The sequence below is a fragment of the Anthonomus grandis genome, chromosome 22 (genome assembly GCF_022605725.1).
Source record: "Anthonomus grandis grandis chromosome 22, icAntGran1.3, whole genome shotgun sequence".
Classification (NCBI taxonomy): Eukaryota; Metazoa; Arthropoda; class Insecta; order Coleoptera; family Curculionidae; genus Anthonomus; species Anthonomus grandis.
In genome coordinates, this window is record NC_065567.1 from 22,387,391 (window position 1) to 22,413,026 (window position 25,636).

At 32.4% G+C, this 25,636-nt stretch overlaps 4 protein-coding genes across 5 annotated transcripts; 2 read left to right on the forward strand and 2 right to left on the reverse strand.

Moving 5' to 3' along the window:
* Positions 1-149: 149 nt before the first annotated feature.
* Positions 150-6,343, reverse strand: LOC126748628 (nucleoporin Nup188). Of its 2 annotated transcripts, XM_050457979.1 has the most exons (15): positions 6,326-6,343; positions 6,169-6,265; positions 5,876-6,104; positions 5,236-5,825; positions 4,951-5,176; positions 4,629-4,892; positions 3,893-4,570; positions 3,702-3,828; positions 3,247-3,653; positions 2,926-3,198; positions 1,725-2,861; positions 1,334-1,630; positions 1,125-1,276; positions 668-1,062; positions 150-617 (listed from the first exon to the last, which is right to left on the reverse strand). In XM_050457979.1, the coding sequence occupies exons 2-15, from the start codon at positions 6,195-6,197 to the stop codon at positions 247-249; spliced, it is 5,175 nt and encodes a 1,724-aa protein (XP_050313936.1). In that variant the 5' UTR covers positions 6,198-6,265; positions 6,326-6,343; the 3' UTR covers positions 150-246. The 2 variants fall into 2 exon arrangements, with proteins under 2 accessions (XP_050313936.1, XP_050313935.1); XM_050457978.1 differs by having other exon boundaries at positions 6,169-6,335.
* A 978-nt stretch (positions 6,344-7,321) lies between these two features.
* On the forward strand, positions 7,322-14,799 carry LOC126748894 (U2 snRNP-associated SURP motif-containing protein). The gene is made up of 15 exons (XM_050458427.1): positions 7,322-7,514; positions 7,996-8,112; positions 8,174-8,270; positions 8,354-8,543; positions 8,597-8,753; positions 8,808-9,093; positions 9,149-9,371; positions 9,453-9,568; positions 9,626-9,740; positions 9,797-10,229; positions 10,290-10,449; positions 10,512-10,725; positions 12,497-12,787; positions 12,908-12,970; positions 13,777-14,799. Exons 1-15 carry the CDS (start codon positions 7,497-7,499, stop codon positions 14,114-14,116), a joined length of 2,820 nt encoding a protein of 939 aa, XP_050314384.1. The 5' UTR covers positions 7,322-7,496; the 3' UTR covers positions 14,117-14,799.
* A 2,032-nt stretch (positions 14,800-16,831) lies between these two features.
* LOC126748574 (uncharacterized) lies at positions 16,832-17,688 on the forward strand. The gene is made up of 2 exons (XM_050457905.1): positions 16,832-16,961; positions 17,017-17,688. Exons 1-2 carry the CDS (start codon positions 16,940-16,942, stop codon positions 17,493-17,495), a joined length of 501 nt encoding a protein of 166 aa, XP_050313862.1. The 5' UTR covers positions 16,832-16,939; the 3' UTR covers positions 17,496-17,688.
* LOC126748571 (uncharacterized) lies at positions 17,684-25,341 on the reverse strand. Its single transcript, XM_050457899.1, has 6 exons — positions 22,031-25,341; positions 19,731-19,897; positions 19,561-19,675; positions 19,352-19,501; positions 19,184-19,296; positions 17,684-19,113 (listed from the first exon to the last, which is right to left on the reverse strand). The coding sequence occupies exons 1-6, from the start codon at positions 22,422-22,424 to the stop codon at positions 18,889-18,891; spliced, it is 1,164 nt and encodes a 387-aa protein (XP_050313856.1). The 5' UTR covers positions 22,425-25,341; the 3' UTR covers positions 17,684-18,888.
* Between the last annotated feature and the right edge of the window lie 295 nt (positions 25,342-25,636).

Below are 25,636 nucleotides of genomic sequence, written 5' to 3' on the forward strand. Positions count from 1 at the left end.
AAAGGGAGGCAGTACATAAGAATGCCCAGAATAAACTAAAAACGAAACCCTAGTTTTCTATATTAAAGCACCAGACAAGAAAGACTATAACAAGAATAAAAACAGGACACCTCAAGAACCCTCTTTGTTATCTAAAAGAAAGACAGATCTACAAAAAAAACAAATCATTTATTAAAAATAAGTTATTCATAATATAAGGTACAAAATGTTTAAATTATAGAATCACTTTCAGGCTGATTTTCGAGATCATTGAAGTTGACATATATTTGAAAACCACATTGCTGTCATCAGTAGAAAATTTTCTTCAACAACCTTATCGTAGGCTTTTTGTTGCTTTTTAAAAGTTAAATATCTTCTTGCGCAATCCATCTCAATGGAAATCACTGAGGGGCTTGTAGCGGGTTTCTCCTCCATAAGTAATTCTGACGTTTGCTTTTTAACATATTCTTGGAAAAATTGAAGTTCTCCGTACAATGTGCGTTTGAAACTCGTTAGTTCATTCGGGTCTAAGATTTTGATAGTCAGAAAGGCTTGTTGACCAATAAATAACATTAATTGATCCGCGGTTCTTCGAACATTCTGGATATTAAGGTTATTGATCCAGGGATCAATAAGACCTAAAAAAATCAATTAACATTAACGTTTGAATAAATGAACAAAATATTACCTGAATATTCATATAAATATCTTAAAAACGAACTCAGTTTTTGGTCAGGCAGGAATTCACTGGGATTCTGATGCTCTACCAAACCGATGTAAGTAATATAAGTGTTTTCATCAAATTCCAGCTTTGGATTTTTCCCTGATTTATTATTCTCTCTATCAATCTCATGCCTTTTAGCATGTAGTTGCCCAATGGTCTTGCAAAGGAAGTGTGAAAGACACAACAGTTTGCCATAAGTCAGCTCACATGGTATGGGGAGTTCAAATTTAGGCACATTAAAATCATTTTCTATTAATATAATTGGGGACTCGTCAGGCATATGAACGTCTAACAGATCTAACACATTTGCGTTTAACTTATAAAGGCACTCAAAACCTAATCCTAGAATATTTATTAGCCTAAAAACAATTTTAAAAAGAACGTTTAACTTCTAATATTGCAATAACCCGATATTTTTTACCTGTTGATGATACAAATCATTAACTCATTAACACACTCGGCGTCTTCGTCTAAAATATTTAGACGGTAATAGTCATCTAAATAATAAAATACTATATGCTTCGGCCTTAAACAAATATATATACAAGAATTGATGGTTTTCCTGATACCATCCTATAATAAATGCCCATATTAAGAAAAAAATGCAAAAAAACCTTAAGACGCACTTACGATCATAAATGTAAACGTATGTGATTGTTTTCTGTGCCATTCAGTTTTCCAGTTCTCAACAACCTCAATATAAAACAGCAGTACCTCTGTGAGCAAATCCAAGGCTGCCAAATCGACGGTGCTTTCAGGCAAATTTAGCGCGTGTCTCATTATTTGTTCATTTAACATTAAAAATGAATAGCATGTGTCCAAGGCCAATTTTTGGAATTTTTGTATGTATGCGTGCATGAATTTTAAAAGCAAATTGAAGAACATCCAGCCTTCTTTTATGTCGATAACGTTAGTCTGGTACATATCCTAAAATAAATCCATGAATATATTTAGTTTATACAACGCTAAATCAGAAAGGTTTAGAAGAAGAAGAATATATGTATAAGCAATATAAGCTTACCTTGCCAACTTGCCCAAACAACAAATCCTTAATAATAGGCTCGACTCTATCGAAAAAATGTGGCAATCGTAACTCCAAAAAGTCATATGCCAATGGTGACTTTACATACAAAGTCAAACTATACAGTGCCATTTTTCCCGCCTGCAAAGTCTCCTTTTGTTTGAACGATAAGAGCTCAGAAGTGCAGGCCGTTATTTTTTGCAAGTATTTTCTATAAGCGAACCACAGTTTAAATTCTTCGCAGTTTTTAAGCGATAAAAGATGATTGGCTATTAAAATGATCATCACCCAAGGGGCCAGCCACTCTTTTGCTTCTATGTCACCTTTTTTAAACTTTTCCCAAACTTGGTCTTCTAGAATGGTGTGTTCTGTGTCCACCATTGATCCAATACTATCTAGGAAATGTAGGAGTTCATGAGGGAATTTTTCATAAAAAGGTTTTAAGTCTTGAATAATTCTTAAAACTACTGTGTAAAATGCGCTTTTGTCAGCTAATGGGAGAGTGTTATATTTCTTTCCGACTATTCTCGTAAAAATTATCGCTTTTTCCGCCAACTCCTTGTGATGGTCCTTAAAATCAAGCCGGAACATGTCTACAGCTACGATAATGTATTGCAACCAAGAATGAAAAATGTTTTTATGAACTACTGGATTCTCTAAGTTAAGAAAGGCCAGTTTTAAAAATGCATATTTGCTTTGCTCATCAGTGAAATATTTGATCTTATCCTGCTTATTAACAGTGGCTAACAGCTCCGACCAGGCATATAAAAGCGATTCTCGATCTTTCAATTGTTCTTCTTTAAGATTCTTATTTAGAAAGATCTTTAACAAATATTCCTGAAACAACTTAAGTTGCTTGGAGGAACACAAAAAACCCTCCAAAGCTTTATAAAACTTTTCATCATCCTCATTGGGTTTTTTAAGGGACATCATAAGCTGGATACTCAATATTTTTATCAAATATGAATATATTACCGGTGCCTGTTCAAAGGGTTTAAAAAGAGGATCTACAAGCAGAGACCAGAAGTCTTTTTCTGATGTAATGTGCTTGATTAAATGTTGTTTTTGATTCTGCCAAAGGCTTGCCATTATTTGTAATATGCCGACTTGTAAAGGACACTTTAAAAAAATCAGTGACTGCAATAAAAAATGAAATTACAATTATTATCCAGTATGAAAAATTTAATTTTAATATCCACACCTTTTTAATATTTTTTAAATAATCCATCATGAAATCCCCTACAGTATCTCCATCGATTTTTTTTACGTGTGGATTATACCATTTTTTGGAAGCCTGGATGTTAAAGAAGGCAGCGGTCATGCCAGTTTGGTGATTAATACACGTATTTATAATGTTAAGAATATTTAGTTTGACTTGTTCATCTTCCATGGGGTCCCTTAGTCTTTCTAAGAACAAGATTTGAACTTGGTCGTAATCTAAACCAAGACAGGACAGTAGCGGAATGTTCTCGTTCTGAAAAAAATCATTAGCTATTTAAATAAAAAGAATCTCCCATTTTACCTTGGCCAAAATTTCTAAAAACCTCCCAGCCAAAACCGCCAAAGTGGAGTTATAAGGATTAATAAAGTACCGACTGGCAGCCATTGCGATAAAATGTATCTTTTCGTCAATTGGGAATTTCAAATTTAGGATTTGAGTCCGACATTTAAATACGAGCAACAAAGTCAACAATTCCAGTCTTACAGTGTCCAGGACTACCAGGGACTTTCCATTCAACCAGTTCGATTCTTGGTGCATTACAGTCGGTAGGTAAAATTTATCCTTAACAAATATATTATAGAAACTGTTAATTATGTTGGGCATATTTAGGAAACTATCATGAACCAATGTTAATAATTCTTTTTGCTCTGTGGTTATTTGATTGTCAGAATGTTTGTTAAGAACATGAATAAATACCCTGAGACAACCTAAAAAAATATTTATAACTTTTATTATTATTAAAAAAGAAACTATACCATTAACAATTCTGAGTTGCTGGAAAGGTTCTGCATCTTCAAAAAGCCACTTTTTAATGCAAGGGAATATGTTAGTCAAGATGTACCACACACCACTATATACAATATCTTCATGGGGCTTATTTTTCTGTAAAAGTTTCATATGATATATTTTGGAAGGACTTTGTTTATTATATTACAAAACAACTTACCCTTAAAATATCAAAAATAAACTCAACATATTCTAAAGCAAGAGAATGATCACTCATGACCTGCTCCTCATTAAGAAATCCATACAATATGCAATCACTGTTTGTTTGCAATAGATTTAATTTTTCCACATCCTTATAATCCACTACAAATGGAAACAGAAACTTTCTTATTTCAGGAGGGAATGCTTCATTCATTTCAATATTATGACATTTAATCATAGCACATTTTGCTTCAAAGTATACTTTAAAAAACTCATAATTTCTAAAGGCTCCTTTATTATAATAAGTGGGAACACAGTCTAATCTTTGAAGCAATGGCCTTATGGTTGTATCTTCACGAAAATTCCCTTTATAATTTCTCACTATATGGGTTAAAAACTTGTTTGCTCTAATAACATAGTCAAAAATTAACTTATTGAAGTCTCCTTTACGGTAAGCCCACATGGTAAGTGATTTAATCAGCTGATCAACCAGTTCAAAGAAATTGAATTTGTAATGATACTTTAACGCGTCGAAGCCAAAACAGCTGCACTTTTCAGCTAAAGTTCCTATGGGGATAATAAATCTTTGTGAGCCTGCAAATAGGGGTTTTTCTTCTGTCATTTTAAAGGCATCTGAACTGTAGGGCCAAGCAAGCTCAGTGCAATATGTTGGGCAATTTTGAAGTAGTTTCATTAGCTAAAAAAGACTTATTTGATGACTCCTTATTTTAGGAACAATAGGAGCAATATCCTACTTTACTATAATACTCATTGGATTCCAAAGCAGCCTCAACCATACACAAAAAATGATCTAACATAAAAGGAAACATATCCAGTCCAATTTCAAAATATTTCCCTAAATATGTCAGAGCATTTAAATAAGGCTTTTTATATAATTCACATAACACTTTAATAAACCCATCTTGTTCATAAATAAACCGATAGTCATGAACTATATCTGTGAATTCAATAAACATTATGTGTGATGCTCTAAATACTACTTCTTCCAGCCTATTATCCTAAAATTAAAAGAGCAAAGTGTTTTTTAAACATTATCAGCAGTCTTGAAATTGTTACCTTGAACAAATTGGATGCAAGAAATTCAGCCAAATATACAAAAACCTTTTTGTCTATCAAAACTCTTAATAAATCATTACATTCATCTGCATGTTCATCAGGATCAAGTGTGCATTTAAACACATTCCAAATGAACAAAATAGAGCTATTATCCCCTTGTAATTGATGATCTTTCATTGATTTTTCTACATTATTTGGGAGCATGTTAAATGTTTCTGGGTCTTGCCTTTAATCAAACAAAAAATTAGTTTTGCATTGAAAATGGTTGGGATAAACAACTCTTACCAAAATCTTTTAACTAAGGTTATAACAACACCAATTTCTGCATTTCTAATATCAACTAAATCCTCAGATCTTGACAATGATGTTGCTCCTAAGAAGAAAGGGTGTCTTCCAAAGCCATCCACCATGAACAACTTTAACACATCTACCAATTCATCTCCACTAAGCTCCATTACTTCACACAGGTGAACCATAATCAATAAGACTTCAATTTGTTCCCTATTATTTCTTTGCACCCACAGAGGTACAGCATCTTCATCAATTCTAGTGATTTTATCAGTGGACACCTCAGTCTTGAGAATCTGAAAGCTTTTTTTTGAATTCTCCCACATCTCTTTTATACTAATCGCTCGAAAAAATGACTTGACATTTTCAATATACATGAAGTTTTCATCCAAACTCTTTTCAAATAAGAAGCGAAGAGATTTGAGCATAAACATGCGGTCAGTAGTGTAGAACTGCCAGAGTTGACTTATAATAGATTTTATGTTGGCCTCATAGCGGATAATTGATTTTAGATCATCAACTTTTCCCATATATTCATACAATAAAAAATTACAGATGATTGACCAAGCTAGGGTAGAATCCAAATCCTACAAAAAAAAATTATATTTGATATACACGGGAGTAGTTTTATTCATACTAGTTCTTTTGAGACTCTATGGATAAAGTTAGATATTTCATCATCTTGAGCTAGAAGCATGGATTCAGAGGTCTTTTGCCACTCCCTGAAGCTTTCTTTAGTGTACATGTCATAATTCAGCAAAACTTTGGCTAGATTGTGCTTGCATATTTCTAGAGCCTCCTCTACTATTTGAGGAATAACATTTTTATTGCTTCCAGATATTACTTCATAAATTTTATGCCAAACTCTATAAATTAGAAAAGATAAATCGGTAAAATACTTAAGGTCTTTAGACGATTTATAAGACATACGGCAAAGTATCTTCGGTTTCTTTACTCATGGTATATTTAATGGGCTCACTAATAGCTCTATCTTACATGGACATGGACTCTTACATTCAAATAGAGACTGCAAAACATTAAAACTTTTGAACACAAAAATTTAAACGCAAGTAAACAGTAAACTAACCTCTAACGGATATAACCTAATTTGTCACTTGTCATTCTTGTCATTGAATAATTTTTATGGGCATTGCAAGAATCAAGAAGACTGGATATAAAGAGATTGATCTTCGCGGTTTTCAATTGAGGTCACGCGTACGCAAAATTGAACGATAACTGGGTTCGCAGAGTAGCCACCTCGGCGCTGTTGGTCAAAAGTGTATCTCGCTCTGATTGGCTACTCTGCACGTTGTTTTTATTTTGACTCGCGTCAATTTGACGTTTTCAAAAAGAAAATTTTTGATGAAAAATCTTTTTAAATTCGCCTCCCATTCTGATTAAGATTCCATTATGACCAATATCGCCAAGCTAAATGTCTGGATAGAAAGATACATTATGGTTTTAATGGTTTTAATGCAAGATTTGTTACTCTGTATGGTCGTTCTTATCATGTACGATTTGTATCCTTCAGTTTTCAAAATAAAAAAGGAGAAGAAGAATGTGAAAAATACAAATAGATGTTTTAAGCGATTCTATTACCACACTTCCTTCAGTCCAGCAAAAAGCATGAAAAGTATGAAAGGCTTATGGGAAAAGATGTTCTGACTTAGTTAATAGTTAAAATTTATTGTGATAGTAGATGCTTTAATAACCGTAATGATGGTGAAAACTCCTCTAGATGCACTTTATTCTGATAAGGGCTGCCGCAGTCACATCCTACGTACGTCTTACCCATAATTTGATATCATCTGATGGATATGTTTATGTATATGTATATACATTAATTCAACATAATAAAATTGTCTTAAAATATTATTAAAATGTGGCTTAAAACTATTTTAGAATCACCTTTTGAGATGTTTTAATATAAGCGATTTTCAGTGCGGATTTATTAATTTATATATTTGTATTTTTAATTATATATCTTTTATTATCTCTATATAAACTTGGCAATGCTGGCATACATTGGCGTAAAATGTCAAGTCATTATTGTCAAATGTCAAGACTGTCATTTCCGTAAAGATGAAGTCGGTCTCGGTGGACGATTAATTATATACATACATTTATTTACAATTTAATGATTTTTCTTGAAAATATGAATTTTCTTTAGTTATTACCTCGTTATATTACACTACTTGCCTCGTTTGAAAGTATATTTACATTCAGAATTTGGTTTTTTCCAGTAAATAGTCCCAACAATGTCTGAAAAACTTAAGGTAAGTTTTGTATATACAGCCACAGTGGTGCTTTGTGAGTTATTTAATGCATGGTCTTGATGTTTTTATCCTTTTATAATTCAGGAAATGCGATATAAACTATTGAAATAATGTAATTGCTTAAGATTATTATTTATATTTAGTTCAACAATTTCTCTATAAAATTAAGTGGGACTCAGTATATCTCTGGTTCCGTTTACTGAGGATCGGTTATAGATGAGATCAGCACTTTTTTGCTGTTTCAGTTTAACTATCTTAACATAGTTAAACAAAACTACTAGTGTAACCTAAAAGTTTCCCTTAAAAGGGCAAATCATCTTACAAGTTTTGAATAAACTTTCCAGATAAGTAGTTCGCTAGAATTTAATCACAAATATTTACAGTTCTGAAAAAACTTACTATGCTACTCTATTCATTAAATTAATAATTTGTTAATATCTCAATGTCTGTAGATTTATTGTTCCTTTTTTTCCTCCAACAGAATATTCCAGAGCAAAAGCTAAAAGCTTTTTCAATTGGAACAATGGGTAAAAGAACATTATCTAAAAGAGAGCTTGAAGAACAAAGGAAGAGGGAAGAAGAAAAAGCTGCTGCTCATGTAAGTTTATACTTTCTTTCATATTTTTCAATAATGCTGATTCTATTAAATTTACTTTTAGGTGTTTCAAGAATTTGTGGAAACTTTTCAAGAAGCACCCTTAAATGGTAGTAGTAAAGTTTGGGTTAAAGCTGGCACATTTGATGCAGGGTCAAGAAGTAAGAATAACTTTTAAATAAATTAATAATCCTACTTAAAGAATTTTCGAATATATAATAAATATACAATTCAACATTTTTAGAGGAAGATACAAAAGATAAAGGACAACTATACAAGCCAACAGCAAAATTTCAACCCAGTTCTGAAACTCTATCCTCCACAGAAAAAGCTCAGGCATTTGCCAAATTACTTAGCATTGATACTAAAAAGCCTGCTAAATCTAAGAGGACAGGAAAAAGTAATTTGGAAAGCTTTATGGAGGAATTAAAACAGTTAGTACCCAGCTCTTTTGAAATATCAAATATTTATATAATGATCTTTTTAGGATACAGGAAGAGAGAGAAGAAAGACATAAATACAAATCCTATATAAAGACTCCTATTGAAAATGAGCTAGACATGTTCATGAGAGGAGACCTTGGTTCCTTTGATAATGGAGATCCTAACACAACTAACATTTACTTAGGGAATCTTAATCCTAAAGTAAATGCCATTAAACATTCTTAAACAGTAAAATTAATTAATATTTCTTTTTAGCTCACAGAACCTCAACTTATGGAAATATTTGGTAGATATGGACCACTCGCAAGCATAAAAATTATGTGGCCAAGGTCTGATGAAGAAAAAGCTAGAGGCAGGAACTGTGGCTTTGTGGCATACATGTCCCGCAAAGATGGTGAACGAGCCCTCAGGAACTTAAATGGAAAAGATATTTTTGGTTATGAAATGAAGTTAGGTTGGGGCAAAGCTGTTGTTATACCTACACATCCTATTTACATTCCCCCAATTCTTATGGAAGTTAGTCAACCTCCACCACCTTCAGGTAAGATGAAATGCAATATATGTTAATAATATTTTAAAAATTTGCAAATTTTCAGGGCTACCTTTTAATGCTCAACCTGCCTCTGAGGATAGAGATGTATTACCTCAAACCAACGAAGAGCTAGAGCTAATTCTAAGTAGGGCAGTAATTAAAGTAGTCCTACCTAATGATAAAAATCTCATAATGCTTATACATAGAATGGTTGAGTTTGTGGTCAGAGAAGGGCCAATGTTTGAGGCTATGATAATGAATAGGGAGTTGCTCAATCCACAGTTTAGGTATTTTATTTTAAATCTTGAATGTATACAAAAATTAATTTTTACATGCACTATAATATATAAAAAACAAATGGTTTTAAGGTTTCTATTTGAAAATCAAAGTCCCGCCCATATTTACTACAGATGGAAAGTATATTCAATTTTACATGGAGATGCCCAAAAGGAATGGAGAAATAAAGAGTTTAGAATGTTCAAAGGTCTGTTCTATCAATTCTTTATGATACTGGGTTTTTTAATTAAATGTTTTATTCAAGGAGGTTCAGTGTGGAAGCCACCAGTTATGCATTCATACACAGCAGGCATGCCAGATGACTTAATAAATGATGATGACATACTAAGGGATTCTTCAAAAGGAGCTCTTTCCAAAGGGTTAGTGTCTTGAATAAATGTTATAAATTTAATTGAATATTTTTGTATAATTTTAGACAAAGAGATAGGTTAGAGGATATCATTCGTAACATCACTCCTGAGAAAAAGAGAATTGGTGAAGCAATGATTTATTGTATTGACCATTCTGAAGCAGCTGAGGAAATAGTCGAGTGCATTACTGAGTCTTTATCCAATGAGTCGACTTTGATTACCAAGAAAATAGCCAGATTATACGTCGTTTCCGATATTTTAAGCAACTGCGGTGTCAAAGTCAATAAGGCATCGAATTATAGGAAAATTTTCCAAGACAAACTCTTTGACATCATAAGAGAAATTAAAAAAGCTTATGACAGTCTTGAGAGTCGTCTTCAAGCCGAAGGTTTTAAGGTCAGAGTTCTCAGGGTTCTAAAATCTTGGGAGGATGCCGGAATTTATACTTTGGACTTTATGACAAAACTTCACAATGCATTTTTAGGTCTTGACCTTCAAGTAAGAACCTAAAAAATATTGACTTCCAAACATGTTTCTATATATATATATTTTTTTTAGAAAGGTGCTGCTCCAGAAAAAGAGGATGATCTTGATGGAAATCCTCTTGATCACAACAGAAATTCAGATGAGGATGGAGTTCCTATAGATGGTGCAGCTTTATTGAAGAACGCCATGAGTCACTACAATAGTTCTCCCGAGGATGAAGAAGATATTGATGGTAATAGTGTTTTTCTTTTGTTGTTGAGAGTGCAGGAAAATAGTTTTGATTTTATTGTTTAGGTGAAGAAATTAAAGAGGATCCTGCAGATTTAAGGTCACTCGTTCGCGCAGGATTCACCAGGTCTAAATGGGAGGCTGTTGATCCAGACCAAGTAGAAGCTCAAGCCATGACAACCAGCAAGTGGGATTTATTGGAAAACAGTCAAGAAAACACTCAGGACAGCTCAGGAAATCCTAATGACAATGATTCTCCTCTAGATTATGGTGATACTAGGTAATTAAAATTTAAAATAACTTTGTGGAGGAATTTTTAATGAAACTTAGTTTTTTATTTATCTATTTATTTGCCAGTATATAACAGTCAGAGGCCAATTACAGAAGTTAACAAAATAGATTAACCTATGAGATTAATAAATATAAAATTACATGAATTAATAAGTGTCAACTATATAGTAATTCTACTGCCTATTGGATCTGATTCTGGAAAGTAAAAGTCTATCCTCAATTGTTTTTTACACAGGCATTCAAACTAATCTTATCTGATCCTTTAACCGATGAATTCATATGAATATTTGTTCTAGGATATTCTAGGTGAAAAGTCTTTTTTTACCGTATTTTAATTATTTATAAAAAAAGGAGTACTAAAAAAAGTTCTGAAGAAATGATTTTATTTGGTAACACTTATAAACAAGACAAGTTTTAATAACGCCTATTCTAATTTTCATATTAGGAGATATGAGATAGGAGGAGATATTAGGATAATCTCTTATATTCCTTCAAAAGTAAACAGTGGTCATACCATTGCTGTGAATAATATCCAATTTTTTTATCAAACTTGTATTTCAAAAATTAATACTAAATACGTTCTATAGTTTTAATCCATACCTCATGTTGAAGAGACCATACAATACTACCCTATTTCAGTTTTGGTAATATGACAACATGACATTGAAACTTGTCGTAGTCTAGTGATAAAGCTCATTTTATGTGTCTCATTTGCCACATTTCAGTCCATTATCAAACCCAAATCTCTCTCTTTCTGAATTCACGAATTGTATGCCATTAATACTATAGGTATATGATATGTCATTCCCATTCAGAGTAAGTGACACTACACAATTTTGTGTTACACCAGTCCACCACAGTATTCAAACTATTTTGTAAGCAAATACAATCATCTGCAGTATTAATTAAACTGTATATTGAAAAATCATCAGCAAAAAGTATACTTTGTGATATTCCACTAACTAAACACATATCATTAATACAAATTAAAAATAGCAATGGTCTTAAATTGGATGCTTGAGGGACCATTCATAAGATTTGATAAGTTCCAGCACTACATTGCTGACATTATTTTTATAAAGGGCTTTTATTATAACAATATGTTTATTGAATGCCTTTTTCATATTTGTATATAGTAGATCATCCTGATTTTTATCATTAAACGCGTTTTGAACAAACTGGACAAATGTTATTAAATTGGTTAATGTATATTTTATTGGCAGAAACCCATGCTGTTAATAAGATATATTAAACATAACTTATTCTTCATACAATCTGTTAAACAATGCCATCTGAAGAAACTGCATTTAAGGTAATAACGGGATAACCTTGCTTTTTTGTCAAAGTATAGGATAGGCTCCACCAATAAATCTCCACATTATGACATGAGCTGGGAGTCATCAGGTCCAACAGATCTATTGCCTTTTAGTTTTTTTATTGCATATTTTATTTCTTGTGTGGAAGGGAGATTGTTACAAAAAAAGTTTTTAAACGGATTTTATTACGATGTATATGTGTATCTTTTATTATATTAAACTTGAGCAGGTATAATATCACATTCATTTGATGATTTCACACAACTACGAATGTATGACCAAATATACTATTTTGGGCCTCTGTAAAGATTGAATTCTGAACCTTTTGGAAATATTCACTATATGCCCTTTTTATTTCCGGTTTTATATGTTTTGCTTGATTTCTTTGTATTTATTTTTTAAATTTATTGAAAAGTCTTTGATCATTTTAATTGATCGTTTTAGAAACATGACTGAAGAAAGACGCCAGAAGCTACGAGAAATCGAAGTGAAAGCTGTTCAATACCAAGACGAACTTGAATCGGGTCAGCGTTCCCTAAAAAGTGGTTGGTCGGTACCCCAACAGGTGGAGCACTACCGACGTAAACTACTGAAGAAGTCAGAGAAAGAATCGAAGAAAGAGGTGAAGGCTGAAAAGACGCCTAAACATGAAAAACATAAGAAGGATAAAGATTATGAAAAGAGCGAGAGACGACTAGAGGAGGGGTCCGATGACGAATACTACAATAAGGAACAGTAAGTACATTTCAACAGAAAAAAGAATTTGGCGTTCAATTTTTTTCCTTTGGAAAAATGTTTTTGTTCATCATCCACTTTTGTTTGTACATTTTAATCATGATTTACTGATTTTTATAGTACCTCTAGAAAAAGTAAAAAACATGCTCGCAGCTCTTCAACGGGTTCCACCTCAAGACACAGGTAACAATTTAGAAGTTATATCTTTTATTTTAGAAGTCCTTTATAAAATGATATTTATTAAGTTGCTTATTTATTGAAGCATTCAATCAATCAGGTGTTTTATCAAGGACTTTCTAAACATTGACTGTTACCAGCTTTAAATTTTTTTAGAACTACCATCTGTGATACTTGTGGTATTTTTTCATCACCTTTCTATATATTTATTTAGTTTAATGATATTCTCTCCACCGGAAACTCTGTTTTAATGAAGGTTAGATTTTTCAAAAAGGCCCTTAAGAGTTGAACGTGTGCTTGCCATGATGCTGCTAGATGGGTTTTCTTTATTGACTTGTTGACATTTCGCAACTTGAACATTCTAATTGTGATTTGTGAGTTTAAAAGTTTGACCCCATATTGTACTTTGAACACAGTGGCCTAAATTATACTTCAGGGAAGTAAAAGAACATGAAGAATAAGGGACAATTTACCTACCGATTGGTCATCAAACTGCTCTGCTGGAACAAGAATGGAATGCTGCCTTGTGTGTCCATTACGACGACTTCACTTAGTTCTGCTTTTTGTTTTAGACTATAGAATTGATTACTATGACTATTGCCCATAATATTTCCGAGATAAATTAACTTCATAATTTTGTTTTCTGTTGTGCCACAAAGAGTTTCCATGTGGAGAGATTTTCTTTATTAGTGGAAGAAACTTTAAAATAGAATTTGTACTCTTTAAGAATCAGGGAGCTCAATCTCTATCATAAAATATTTCCATTCTTATATCACCAATAAAACTACATCTGCTTCTAATAAATAAACCAGGTCAAGAAGCCGCAGCCCGACAAGAAAACGCACCAGACAACAAAGTCGTTCTCCCACCCCTCCCCGTTCCCGTCGTCCAAGTCCTTCATCCTCTCGCTCATCGCGCAAGCGTAGAGACTCTCCTGGTTCTCCCATTAGCTCCACTAGCCGATATTCTCCTCCTCATAGCACCAGTCGCCATAGCAGGTTGTCTCCGTCTCCTGTAAGGAGCTCAAAACGTTCGAGGAACCGATCCTCATCTCCTAAAAGGAGGAGTAGGAGTACTTCCAGGACTAGGTACTATTCTCCGGACTCCACTAGCACTAGCTCGAGAAAACATAGGCATAAGCACAAGTACTAACACAAGGTGATGCAAGAGGAAAGTAGTTTATGTTTGTCCTGTATCAGCGTCTTTGTGGCCTGCCTAATTTAGACTAGATTTAGAAATAGATTGATTTTAGAGGTAGTTAAGCGAAGGGTTTGACTGCTTAAAGGTACTTGTACCACTATGCTTCAATGGCGGTGACCTTAAGACTTAACGGAAATGACTTAAAAACATACTGTGAATTTTAAATGTGATTTTTGACATTTCTTTTTACTTTGTGGACAATTATGGTGCTTTTTTGAGGTGTTACTGCTTCTAAGAAAAAGTAGTGTTGCTTGTAGCACAAAGCGGTTAAATCGTTTCGTTTTACTGCCTCTGTCAAGTTATTAGTTTGACCCTATTAGTCGTTTATACTTTTTATGAGCACGTTTTACACCCAAAGTTAAAAATTAAAAATTATCAGTTTTTCCCGAAAACAATGATTTACAAGTCATGGTTTTCTGACTCTATTCTTGATTTAATTTTGAAATATTTACGATATGTTAGGTCGAAAAGGCCTAGGATATGTGTGATATGTGAGATTCACAACAATCTTTCATATTTGGTGTTGTTGATTGACAAAAATTAAGTGGAAGTGCATATTAGCAGCTGAAAATTTAACATTTCAAATTTTGTTTGAGAATTTGTATGTATACAAATATTTTATCTTTATTTATAAACCATAATCTCAAGTAAATGTTTCTTCGTTTGCATTTTTTTTTCATTATTTTGGAGAATTTCATTTATTTGTCTTTATTAAATGAAGTTTATACATGTATACTCTTTGGTACAGTGTAGGCCAAAAAGAATGTAATTGGTTTTTTTTTCTTTTGCTCATAAAATGTAGGCTACTTTTTCTCTACAAAATGGATCAAATACATTTATCATCATTTAGTTAAAACGAACATTGCCATTTTGAAAGACAAAAAGTCACCCTCATTAACTTTAATGGGCTTTATTTTGTACAAAATTGTATAAAATAGTTATATTCTAGAAGTAAGTTTTTTAAGTAACTATCCTTTTTTTTTGTCATTTCGTTAATAAAACCAAATTTCCAATTGCTTGTTTTATTTAATCATGTTTGCTTCTGTCTTTTTTTAAAGTAATTAATACCACTTTGGATAGACGATACACAGATATAATTATAGTATAAGAATTGTGAAGATTGTGTTGAAAGATCCTCTTAGACTGAATAATTTCTAGTCTTTGCTACAACTCTATCCGCTATAATTTAATACCGCTTTTATAAAAATTTCGTGACTAATTTAATAGTGTTTATTATTGGATTAGATGGAGGGAGCTTATAATGAAAAAGGAGTTTGATAATTGTCTGCTACTAAATCTTGGTACAGGTCAGGTTTGTGGCCCGTACAATCCAATAATATATCTTTAATATCGCTGATTCTTCCACACATGGAATATCCCTTATCCCCAGGCTGTTCAAATGTGGAGTTAAGCAATGTTGTGTCTTTATGTCCAATAGTTCTTCCAGTGAATATTTCTTTTATAATCGGTGGCATGTCTTGTATAACCAGGTTGATTCGATAAAGTATGTAAATTTCTTCTTATGTCGTCTAGATTGTCAGCGACTTCATTCTCTGTAATGTGATGCCCTGGAATCCACTCTATATATATTTCGAAGTTATTATTATTTGTTTGGTGAAATTTGAGATATGGTCAAGATCTGTCCTTATTTTATCTGATGGGATTCTTTTTATTGCACTTTCTTAACCTACATTTTTTGATATCTTTTTCCAGGCAATATGTTATTGAATTGAGGATTCCTACAATCTCTGCCGTGTAATATTTGGGTATTATCTGGTAGCCTTGAAGAGAATTTATGGTGTTCTTAAGGGCAGCATACTCCAAATCCAGCTGAGTGTCTCGTGTGCCTGTCTATAGATCCATCTGTATATATTCGAGGTGACAGTTTTCGAATTTCTTATTAATTTGTTCCATAAATTTTTGGCTCACATTCGGTTCCCCATTTCTGAGCCCCATATTGACTACAGATATATGATAACAGATCCGAGTGAATTTGAAGCAAGGATTTTATGTTTTTGGATATTTTCTTCATAGTATGTTAGAAAGTATGATTGGTCTCTAGTTACTATAATATCCTGTCCTTTTATCTGTAGCTCTTGTTTCCTGTTTGATCAAGGACATAGCTTTGCCATTTTTTCATCTCATATGTTTGGACAGAATTTTTTTTTTTGACTTCATGCATCCCAAAGCTATTCTAACAGGTTGAAACTGTGTTGTTCAGTTAATTTTTTTTAGCTTTTGTCATTGGGCTTAGGATTTGACTGCCATAGTTCAGATTTGATCTTACCACTAGAGTAGAATCAGGAGATCTCCTCCCCACCATACCCTGGAAACTGTTTTCATTGCATTTGTTGCCCTCTGAGCTGCGTTTGATATTTTCTCTATTTGCTTATCTTGGTCCAATTGAGCGTATCTGTAAATATGATGCCTAAATATTTATATTTCTTGACACAGTTAATTATTTCACCATAATACATCTTTCCTCTGGGTAATGTCATAAACACTCGAACTCGTATATTTGATGTGGATGATTAGTTCTTCTGCACTTTCAACATTTGTATTTCCCACCTTTTTTTGCTTTTAAAGCCGATAATGCAGACATCGCTTTTAATTACAATTCATCATGAATTCATACATCGCCATCTATCGTACATACACATAGTAAATTCATCACCAGCTGTTTAGTTTACTTTTTAGGTTATGTAAATGTGTGTCAACAAATTAAAATAAACATTAAACCCAATTTCTTTTTTTATTCACTTAATCGCTGAAAACATGGGTGAACCGCCCAAAAAAGGTAACTTAAATCCACTCTGCGTCATTTTAATATACATTAAAACATAACCTTACAGATTACCCTCCCGGCTGGAATGACCCACCAATGTTAAATTACTCCCCAAGTAACCCACCTCCAAAATCCCGTATAGGCAGTAAAAGGGTGGCATTCCCTCTGGGTTCGGCCAACTCTAGCCCCCAACCTGTACCCTCAGGTGAATCACCTAAAATGCCTCCTTTACCCTCAACAGATGGTTCGCCTTGCAATGAAGAATTATACTTAAGAGGTAGCAAAAACTTCAATGCTTGTCTAGAAAATTTAGATGAAGATTCAAAAGAACAGGTTTGGATGATGTTATCAGCATGGCAAGGGGGGACATTTTCTGATAATGTTCAGGAATTCTTAGCCGATTTGTCTGAACCACTCTCCTTAAAAACTTTTTCCAGTGTAAATCCCCTTAACATGCGTTTTACTATATTAGCAAAGGATCCTGGGCTACAGAAGTATTTACCTATTTTAAAGCATTTGATGTCAAAGTGTTCTGCGCCAGTGTAATTATTTTTAAAATCATTTTTAGGGTGTCACCGCATGATGATTTTTAACCTCCAAATCATTTCACTAGAAATTTCTGCTCCTAATATATTTAGGACAGTTCCAGTGACACCTAATAATTATTTCCAGTTGTAAAATAATTGTGATTTTTTTGTTTTTTAATATAACTTATTAAATAAAACAATTTTCTAGTGAATTTGCCCTTTTATTGCTAATATAATGGCTCTAACATGTCTACTGTGCCTCTCTCCTCTTAGCTCTTGCCAATATAAAAGCGAACATAACATAGTCAAAATATATACTTATATTATATACAAAAATCTCATGTGTTTTAAATATAACAATTCCTTCTGCCTTACATGTAAACCTTTTAGGTATTTGAAAAGGATTTACAGAATCCAACGCAAAGAATACATGTTCCAAATCAGCAGACCTGTTTAAAAAAAATTAGGCTTGAGCAAAAAGACAATTAGGATGGACTGTTTGAATTTGTTACATGAATTCATTTCTATTGTGCGTTGGGCTCTTAATGTGAAATGTTTTATGCAGCTAATATATAGTAGCTATGCGGGCAGATATAAACCTTATTTAGTAGGATAATTTTATATAAAATCTTTAATTGTCACAAAAGTGGTTTGAGTAAAATCATTACCCTAATGATAAAAATAAAATGGCAAAGTTTTATAGCATTAATTTTGCACTATAGCATGCAAAAAATAAACGGAATTTGCCAACATTTACAATTACATCATTACCTACTTTTTCGTTTAAATTGTAAATGCATACAATCCTTAATAAAAAAAGGCATAGGCTCTTTAAATATCACATAGTATTTAGAATTTCTTTTTAAGAAGGTGCACTTGTGTAAAGAAATAGTAAGCCTAATAATTATTGTGTTAAGTTCAACATTTATAAAATTTCTTAAAGTGTATATACACAACATTAATTCTTAATCTAAAAAGGCTAGTATTATTATTGTTTAAAAGTACAATTGTCTTTCTTTCGCTATAAATAAAATAGTCTTAGTGCAACCATTATAATCACATCATCTGATATTATTGCTATTATATCCTAATTACTCCTAAGATATGCAAACTACTCAATAATAATTTTGACTCAAAACACTTAAATAAGTTTATTGGTCTCTTAAGGTCTGCTTTTTAAGGCCAATAAATTGATTTAGATACTAAAATTGGTTGCTTAATTAGGATGTTCTTTAGTTCTAAAGCTGAAACGAAACAAATATGCAACGTACCTATACAAAAATTTATAAATATGGCAATTTATATAAAGCAGTCTTATTGAACACCTTGATCGGCATTAGTTTTAAATCCTGAAAGAACCCTTTGCTGAGCTTTTATGACATATTTAAATATTATAATAATTTTCCGGATTTTTACACAATTACGCTTCGCCTATTTGACTTTTGATCGTGGGAATATTGTTCCAGATCTTCCGGTTGGGCATTTAATGCCGAATAATCGACCGGAAAAAGCGCAGAGGATTTTTCATGAGGTGGAGCACCTAAAATATGATGACCTGACCCATTAGGGTATCTTCCTAGTAGGTAGTTAGAAAAACACAGCCTAAATGCTCTGTAATGAAGAGGATGATCTCCACTCTGAAAATTCATTAGAAAAAATAGGGTGGTTTGAAAGTGAATTAATATAAGTATCAACATTTTTGCTTACGGAAGTCATGGCGTGGTAAGATGTATCAAGTATTTCACCAACTTTTGTTGTATCCAAGCAAAGAACTGATGAGTAGAAGTTGCTCAGTTCATCCCTAGTGATAATGCCTGTACCTATAAGTGACCAAAAATTATTTTGATTATTGTTTTTGCAAAAATGTTTATATACCTCCTCTGTTAATGACTTGAAAAAGTACTTTTACAAAAAACTGAAGCCATATAGGAAAATCTGTTAGATTTGTTGAGTCTTTAAGTAGTTCTGCCCATTTCCTTAGCCATCCTTCTTTATTGATATAAATTATGTTGTTTAGCTCGAATCCTACGAATGATAAAGTAAACAAGCACATTTTAATATAAACTTCTAAGTCTACCTCATACCAAATTTATCATCTGAAATGTCTGCCAAAAACGTCGAAATAAAGCCCCTCTCCACTTCCCTTAGAATATTATACTCTGTAGAGTTCTGAGACCAGTCTGCAAAATGCCTTAACCTCTAAAAGAAGCAGAAATTATGTTGCGGGTACTCAAGTGGTATACGCGACTTTTACCTCTATCAGTGACTCAAAATCTTGTTCGCAAATTAAATTGTCTTGATCGTGGTCCAAGAGGCTAACGAAAAAGTGCGAAAATTTACTTTTCTGGATCGGAGTTAGAACGTACACATCTTGGGTTTGATCTTCTGCCGAATCTATGCTGAATCTGTCTACCCACGTTGCTAAAAAATAAAAGGATCACGTATGTTTTTTTTGCGTTTCTTAGGTGTAAATAAATTAATTATTATTCACAAAAAGTGACAGATTTTTCAGAAATTGGAAGGAGTTTTTAGTTCTGAGTTAATAAAATATGATATTTATTCAAAAAATGCACCTAAAGAACCTAAACTAATAAAATGAAGGCTAATTATATAGATATAATTAATATGAAAAAAATCAAGAAAATTACCACGTTGCATTATAAAACGGTTCATTATAAAAAATTATTGTAATAATTAGTATTTATAATAAAGTACCTGTAGTCTGTAAATGTGATGATTACCAATGCTTAATTGGTATATGAAAAAAAAGCAAGTAGTAGAATTTATTTTTTACATAAAATGTAAGTGTTTCATATGTATTGGACTTAAACAGCACTTAATTGGGACCCATTTATCGTTATGAAACCCATAAAAATAGTAAAGTATGGTATAAAGTAATAAGAGCTACTTTAAGCTATATTCACAGACAATAGTGTTTATAAAAAAATAAACCTGATGCACAAAGTCTCAGTAAAACAGGGAAAAAAGTGATAATAAAGTTTAAAAATTTCACCTTTTTTTCCGGATATTTCCGGTATTGGTCGAAAATTTATCGTTTTCTTAACGGCAGAATGTGATGAAAAAAAATGGGCAATTATGACCCAATTAACCATCTTCGTATGTTTTACAGTTACCGCAATACATACCAATGGCAGTCGATTTTTTAAGATTTTGAAGGTTTTCGAGAGACAACGAGTTTTTGAGTGTTAAAGTTTTAAGAAAAAAAATGTTTTTAGTCATTTATTACTTGAGATATTTTTATGAAATTTAGTACAGGCTTTTGAATTAACAAAAGGCACTTTTTGACCTGAAAGATTTAAAAAAATTCTTATCAGTGGTGTCCGTGCATGATTTTTAATTGAACATATAACAAATCCTTATTCAGTTTGGAGCAAATTTAATTTCTTGCCTTTTTTCGTACGATGCAAGGTTTTTAAGTAAAAAATAAAAACCTGCAAGTTATATATCAGTTTACATGAAAATAAAGAGTTTTCTTGCAAAAGATCCGCATTACCTAAAGAAAATATTACTGGAGATAAGATGCATCGTATCCATGATCCTGAGATAAAAATTCATATTTCACTGTCAAAAATAATTAATTCACCAATGAATTCCTTCCATTGGAAGAGTGCACCAAAGCAAAAATAGTTCAATATTAGAATTTAGTGTAATTTTACTGAAGCCACCTGAATTGTGAATTCTTGAATATCTTGGTTATGTTGGAATCTTCAGCTCTATTCGAAGGCCACATCATTTGTAAGAATAAGAAACTTATAGGTTAAGTACAACTCTTAGGGCCAAAATGTGAAACATCTTACATCGAACTCATGATGGGTTACTGGAATTTCACTAAAAGTTCCCAGAGATCAAAGGGAGTTAAGGAAAAGCCCATGAAGAGTCATTGTCTCATTAATTTCATGTCCTCGAGTAAGCTGTAAAGCACAAATAAATTCTCAGTTACTGACATGAGCCAGAAGTTGACATAAGGACCTCGATGAATTATTAGAGTCTAAAGCACTTGGAAATCGTCGTTTTACGTGACTAAGGTCTCATCCTTCTCTGAAGTAAATCAAGAATTTTCTTACAGAATATTCAAACTTCTTAAAGGAAATTCTAACTGGAGCTGATATTCCTGGACATTGATAAGGTCCTGAAAGGCAATCTAGGAAACTCAGAGTTCACTTTCAAAAAACAACTGATTAATGAATCAATTATGTCCTGATGAATTTCTGGAGAGGAATTTCTACAGAGTTTTTTGGCCTCTGATAACTAAGATTCATCAGAGGTCAAAGAACTTGGAAATGCTAAAGAGTCGTCTGGGTTTCACGCTTAACTGGGTGGCAAGAGCTTGGGCTTATCTCATCCTGTTCCTTGTAGAGCATACATGGTTTTAATTTTTTTACTCAGATATTCTGAGAATATTTTTTTTGTTAATACAAAATTTTAGTGAAAAAACTGGACAGAATATTTGACATGAGGTATAAAATTCCCTAAGCTACTTGAGCCCCAAATTGTCAATGTACCTTTTTAAAACATGATAAAACAATAACTTACTCCACACGTGAACACTCCAGCTACTCTCATGTTCCTTTTTCTCATCTTCCTCCTCACTTCTCTTATTTTGATCGGCTTCCGTTTCCGGTAATGTTCGCCACCTCTTTAGTAAATCTTTGGTTTTATCTTTGGTCTTGTCACACGCTGACTTCCAGTTAGCAATTATTTTATTAGGCACTTTAAGCGACGCGTCACTGGGGTATCGTTGATTGTCGATGATATCCTGCGGGAGTTCCTTAAACTGTATTGACGCTTTCTCTTTCTTCAAACTACCCCCTGAGCTGGACTTCTCTAGACTTTTTGTACTTTTAAGGCTAGTTAAGGATGTACCTAAATGTAAGCTGTTATCTCTGCTTGACCTACTTGCTGTTTCGTCTAGTGAATTGCTCTCCATGGTATTTTTAATGTAATGCAAGAAAATGGAAACAAGCTACTACTAAATAGGCATATTTTGTGGAAAGTGGAAATAATTAGGGGCTAGGAAACTAGGCTAATACTAGGTTAAATTAGGGTACATGATTAGAAGTATGACGCAGGCAGAATTGATTATTTTTCTGTTTACCTTTATCAAGGTTATGTCATTGTGGCTATTTGAATATTTTTTAGAGGTGGAGTAACATTTTTCTTACAAGTCTTTACAGCACACATGCTCCACTGTTAGATGGTTTAATCTATAAGGGAAGAAATCATGGATGAAATGTAAAAAGTTCAGGTGGCGCTCCATCAAGTCTGTTATAACCCTTTCCACCCTAGAGGTCGCAGAAGGGTAAGCAGGATATGAAGAAAGTGTATTGATTTTGTAGGTTGCATTGATTTATATAACTCCAACTATAGGGAGTTTTTAATTCCAATCCCTCAATACTCTTTCCCTCATCTATAAAAGAGAGTTTTGATTCCTTATATAATATCATAATTTTCTCACATAATTTGGCTTATTATTCTATGATACTCTCGTCTGATTTATTATCATCATCAATCATCTTAGATTCAGATCCTTTTACCTTTATTAATTTCTAATGCAAATTATGGTAAAAAAAATACTATAGATAGTGTTTATTGTTCACTAAAGTATTTTCTATAAATATTATAAAGGGTTTAGGGTAGTTCACATAACCATTCTGAAGATATCTAGGTTTTAGTGCAGTGGTGAGCAAGAAGAATTTTTAATTTTCTCACATAATTTGATTTATTATTCTGTAATACTCTCGTCTGATTTATAATTATCATCAATCATCTTAGATTCAGATCCTTTTACCTTTATTAATTTCTAATACAAATTATGTTAAAAAAATTCTATAGATAGTATTTATTATTATGTTTCACTTTAGGAAGGTATCATCTGCATATTAAAATTAACATTTTGTAGCTGCTAATGATGTTATGATGTCAAATTTTAATCATCAGCCTGTCCCACGCATATAAGCATAAATTAAATTTTAATCAACTAGATCGATCGAAACGAAATTCGGATTATATGCCTCAATGAAGAAACGTGACGATTCTAACGTAGGGTAGGGCTCTAACGATCATTGACCCGTTTTTAATCTCATGTGCCTATTGTGCCAAACATTTTTTCCATGTGAGTAATTAAAGTGTTGGCCCTCGTATTTTTTACCTGCCAGACAAAACAAACCACCAGATTAAAAAATAACTTAACCTTCGGCTACACGTTAAGTTTCGCAGAAAGCCATTATCTTTGTTTCAGCAGAACGCTCAGTTTGCAATTCTTCCTAGTTCCTGCCTTCAAATTACACGCTCATTCAATAAAAAGAAACAAACCATTCATAGAAATTGAACAAAAAAGAAATAACCTCAAGTTTCATGGTAGAACATGCTAACTAGCAGTTTATATTGATAGTATTGCATGACATGATGTTTTTGTATATAGACATATCACTTTATATAGTTATACAGGGCGTTTATAAGAGGTTCTCTATACGAGAAACCAATAATGTTCCAAAATTTCAATATAAATTTACTGCTCAATAATTCCAGGTACATATTCGATTTTTTTTGCCTAACTGGTATGTACATTATATCCAGTGCAGGTTCTTTATTTTAAGATAATATTCAATTTTATTTCAGGCATTTCATTACAATTCATTCGAGGCAATTAAAATTATTTTAAATACATATTTGAAGTTCTTGTAAGTATTTAATTATGAAAAACATTTTTTTGGCTTCCCAGTTCTGCTTTCAGCTACTGCTAAATAATTTATTTATTATTATATATAAGTAACAGTTTGTTATTTATGCACTTATATCTAAATTATTCAAACACTCCGATGACACGAAACCTGAAAAAAATTAAAGAACTTATTGGACGACACAGCGGTCCATCTATGTTTTTTAAAATAATTTCTTTATTATTCCAGGCAATTGAATAAACTCTAAATTTCTCCTTGGCATTTATTTAAAATAATTTCTATTAAAATTTTTGAGTAATTTTCAATTTTATTCCAGGCAATTAAATTTAAATTTAATATTTTTATGATTTTGACGAATTTTTCTAAAAGAATATATTAATTTTATTCCAGGCCTTTGGAGTCATTTCCAAATATATTTCAGAATTTCAAGTAATTTTAAATACCTCTCAGGTAACTGAAGCCTCTCATTTCTCATTGCTGGTATTCTCATGTCATTGGACTTTTAAAGTAATTATATAAACTTTACCTTAACTTTAACCATTTTATGCAATTTTTATGGTATTTGAGGGCATTACTTAGAGGCTTTCTTATGTATTCCAGCCTTCTGAAGAAATTTTCATCTTTATTCCAGAGATTTGATCAAAGTAATTTTAAAGTATGTACTTCCTGGCATTTAAGTGCTGAAGGGTTTCTTAAAGATAGTGGAAATGAGCTGCTTTTTAATCTCAATTTAACAGAAGGTTTGCTATGTCTATATAGGTCCTAGATCAGATTGTTGATACACTTAGATCAGATCATTGATTCAATGACCTAATGAAAAAACCACCGCAACAAGAGTTGCAATTTGAGTGCTTTCGCTGAGCAGTGTATATAAAAAACTAGATCCTTGTATCGGATCAAAAGGTGCTTACTCGCGCGTTCAGTAATCAAATGATATTAAGCCACGCGCCAGACTTACGTAATCAAAGAGTCACTGCCGGTGCTAATTGATAATCCGGCAGCTCTTTCTTTTGTTTTATGCAGCAATTAATGGATAATTTGCAGTACTACTGTTTAAAGTTTTTTTTCTCTTAGTCATTCTACTACCAAGCGACACCTATTTGGTGAAAAAATATCGTACGATTTTTTTATTCGTTTGTTGTTTTATAGAAGAAAAAGTAATTTATTACTAGGCATTGCAATAAGGAGTAGACATATGCAGTACATTTTTGCAAGAACTATTGAAAATTATTATTACATGAACTATGGGCAGCTTTTTTGCTTGCAACATCTCGGATGCAATGATGCCAAATGCTTTTGTAGAAAATGCAAAAAAGCTCTTTATAATATCATAAACATTTGTCACTTAATCTGACAGACACAAAACAATACTATTGTTCCTCCTCAATAAAATATCATAGATTTTTTTAAATAAACTATGATAAGACGCTTTTATGAAGTCGATATTCAACGTTACATG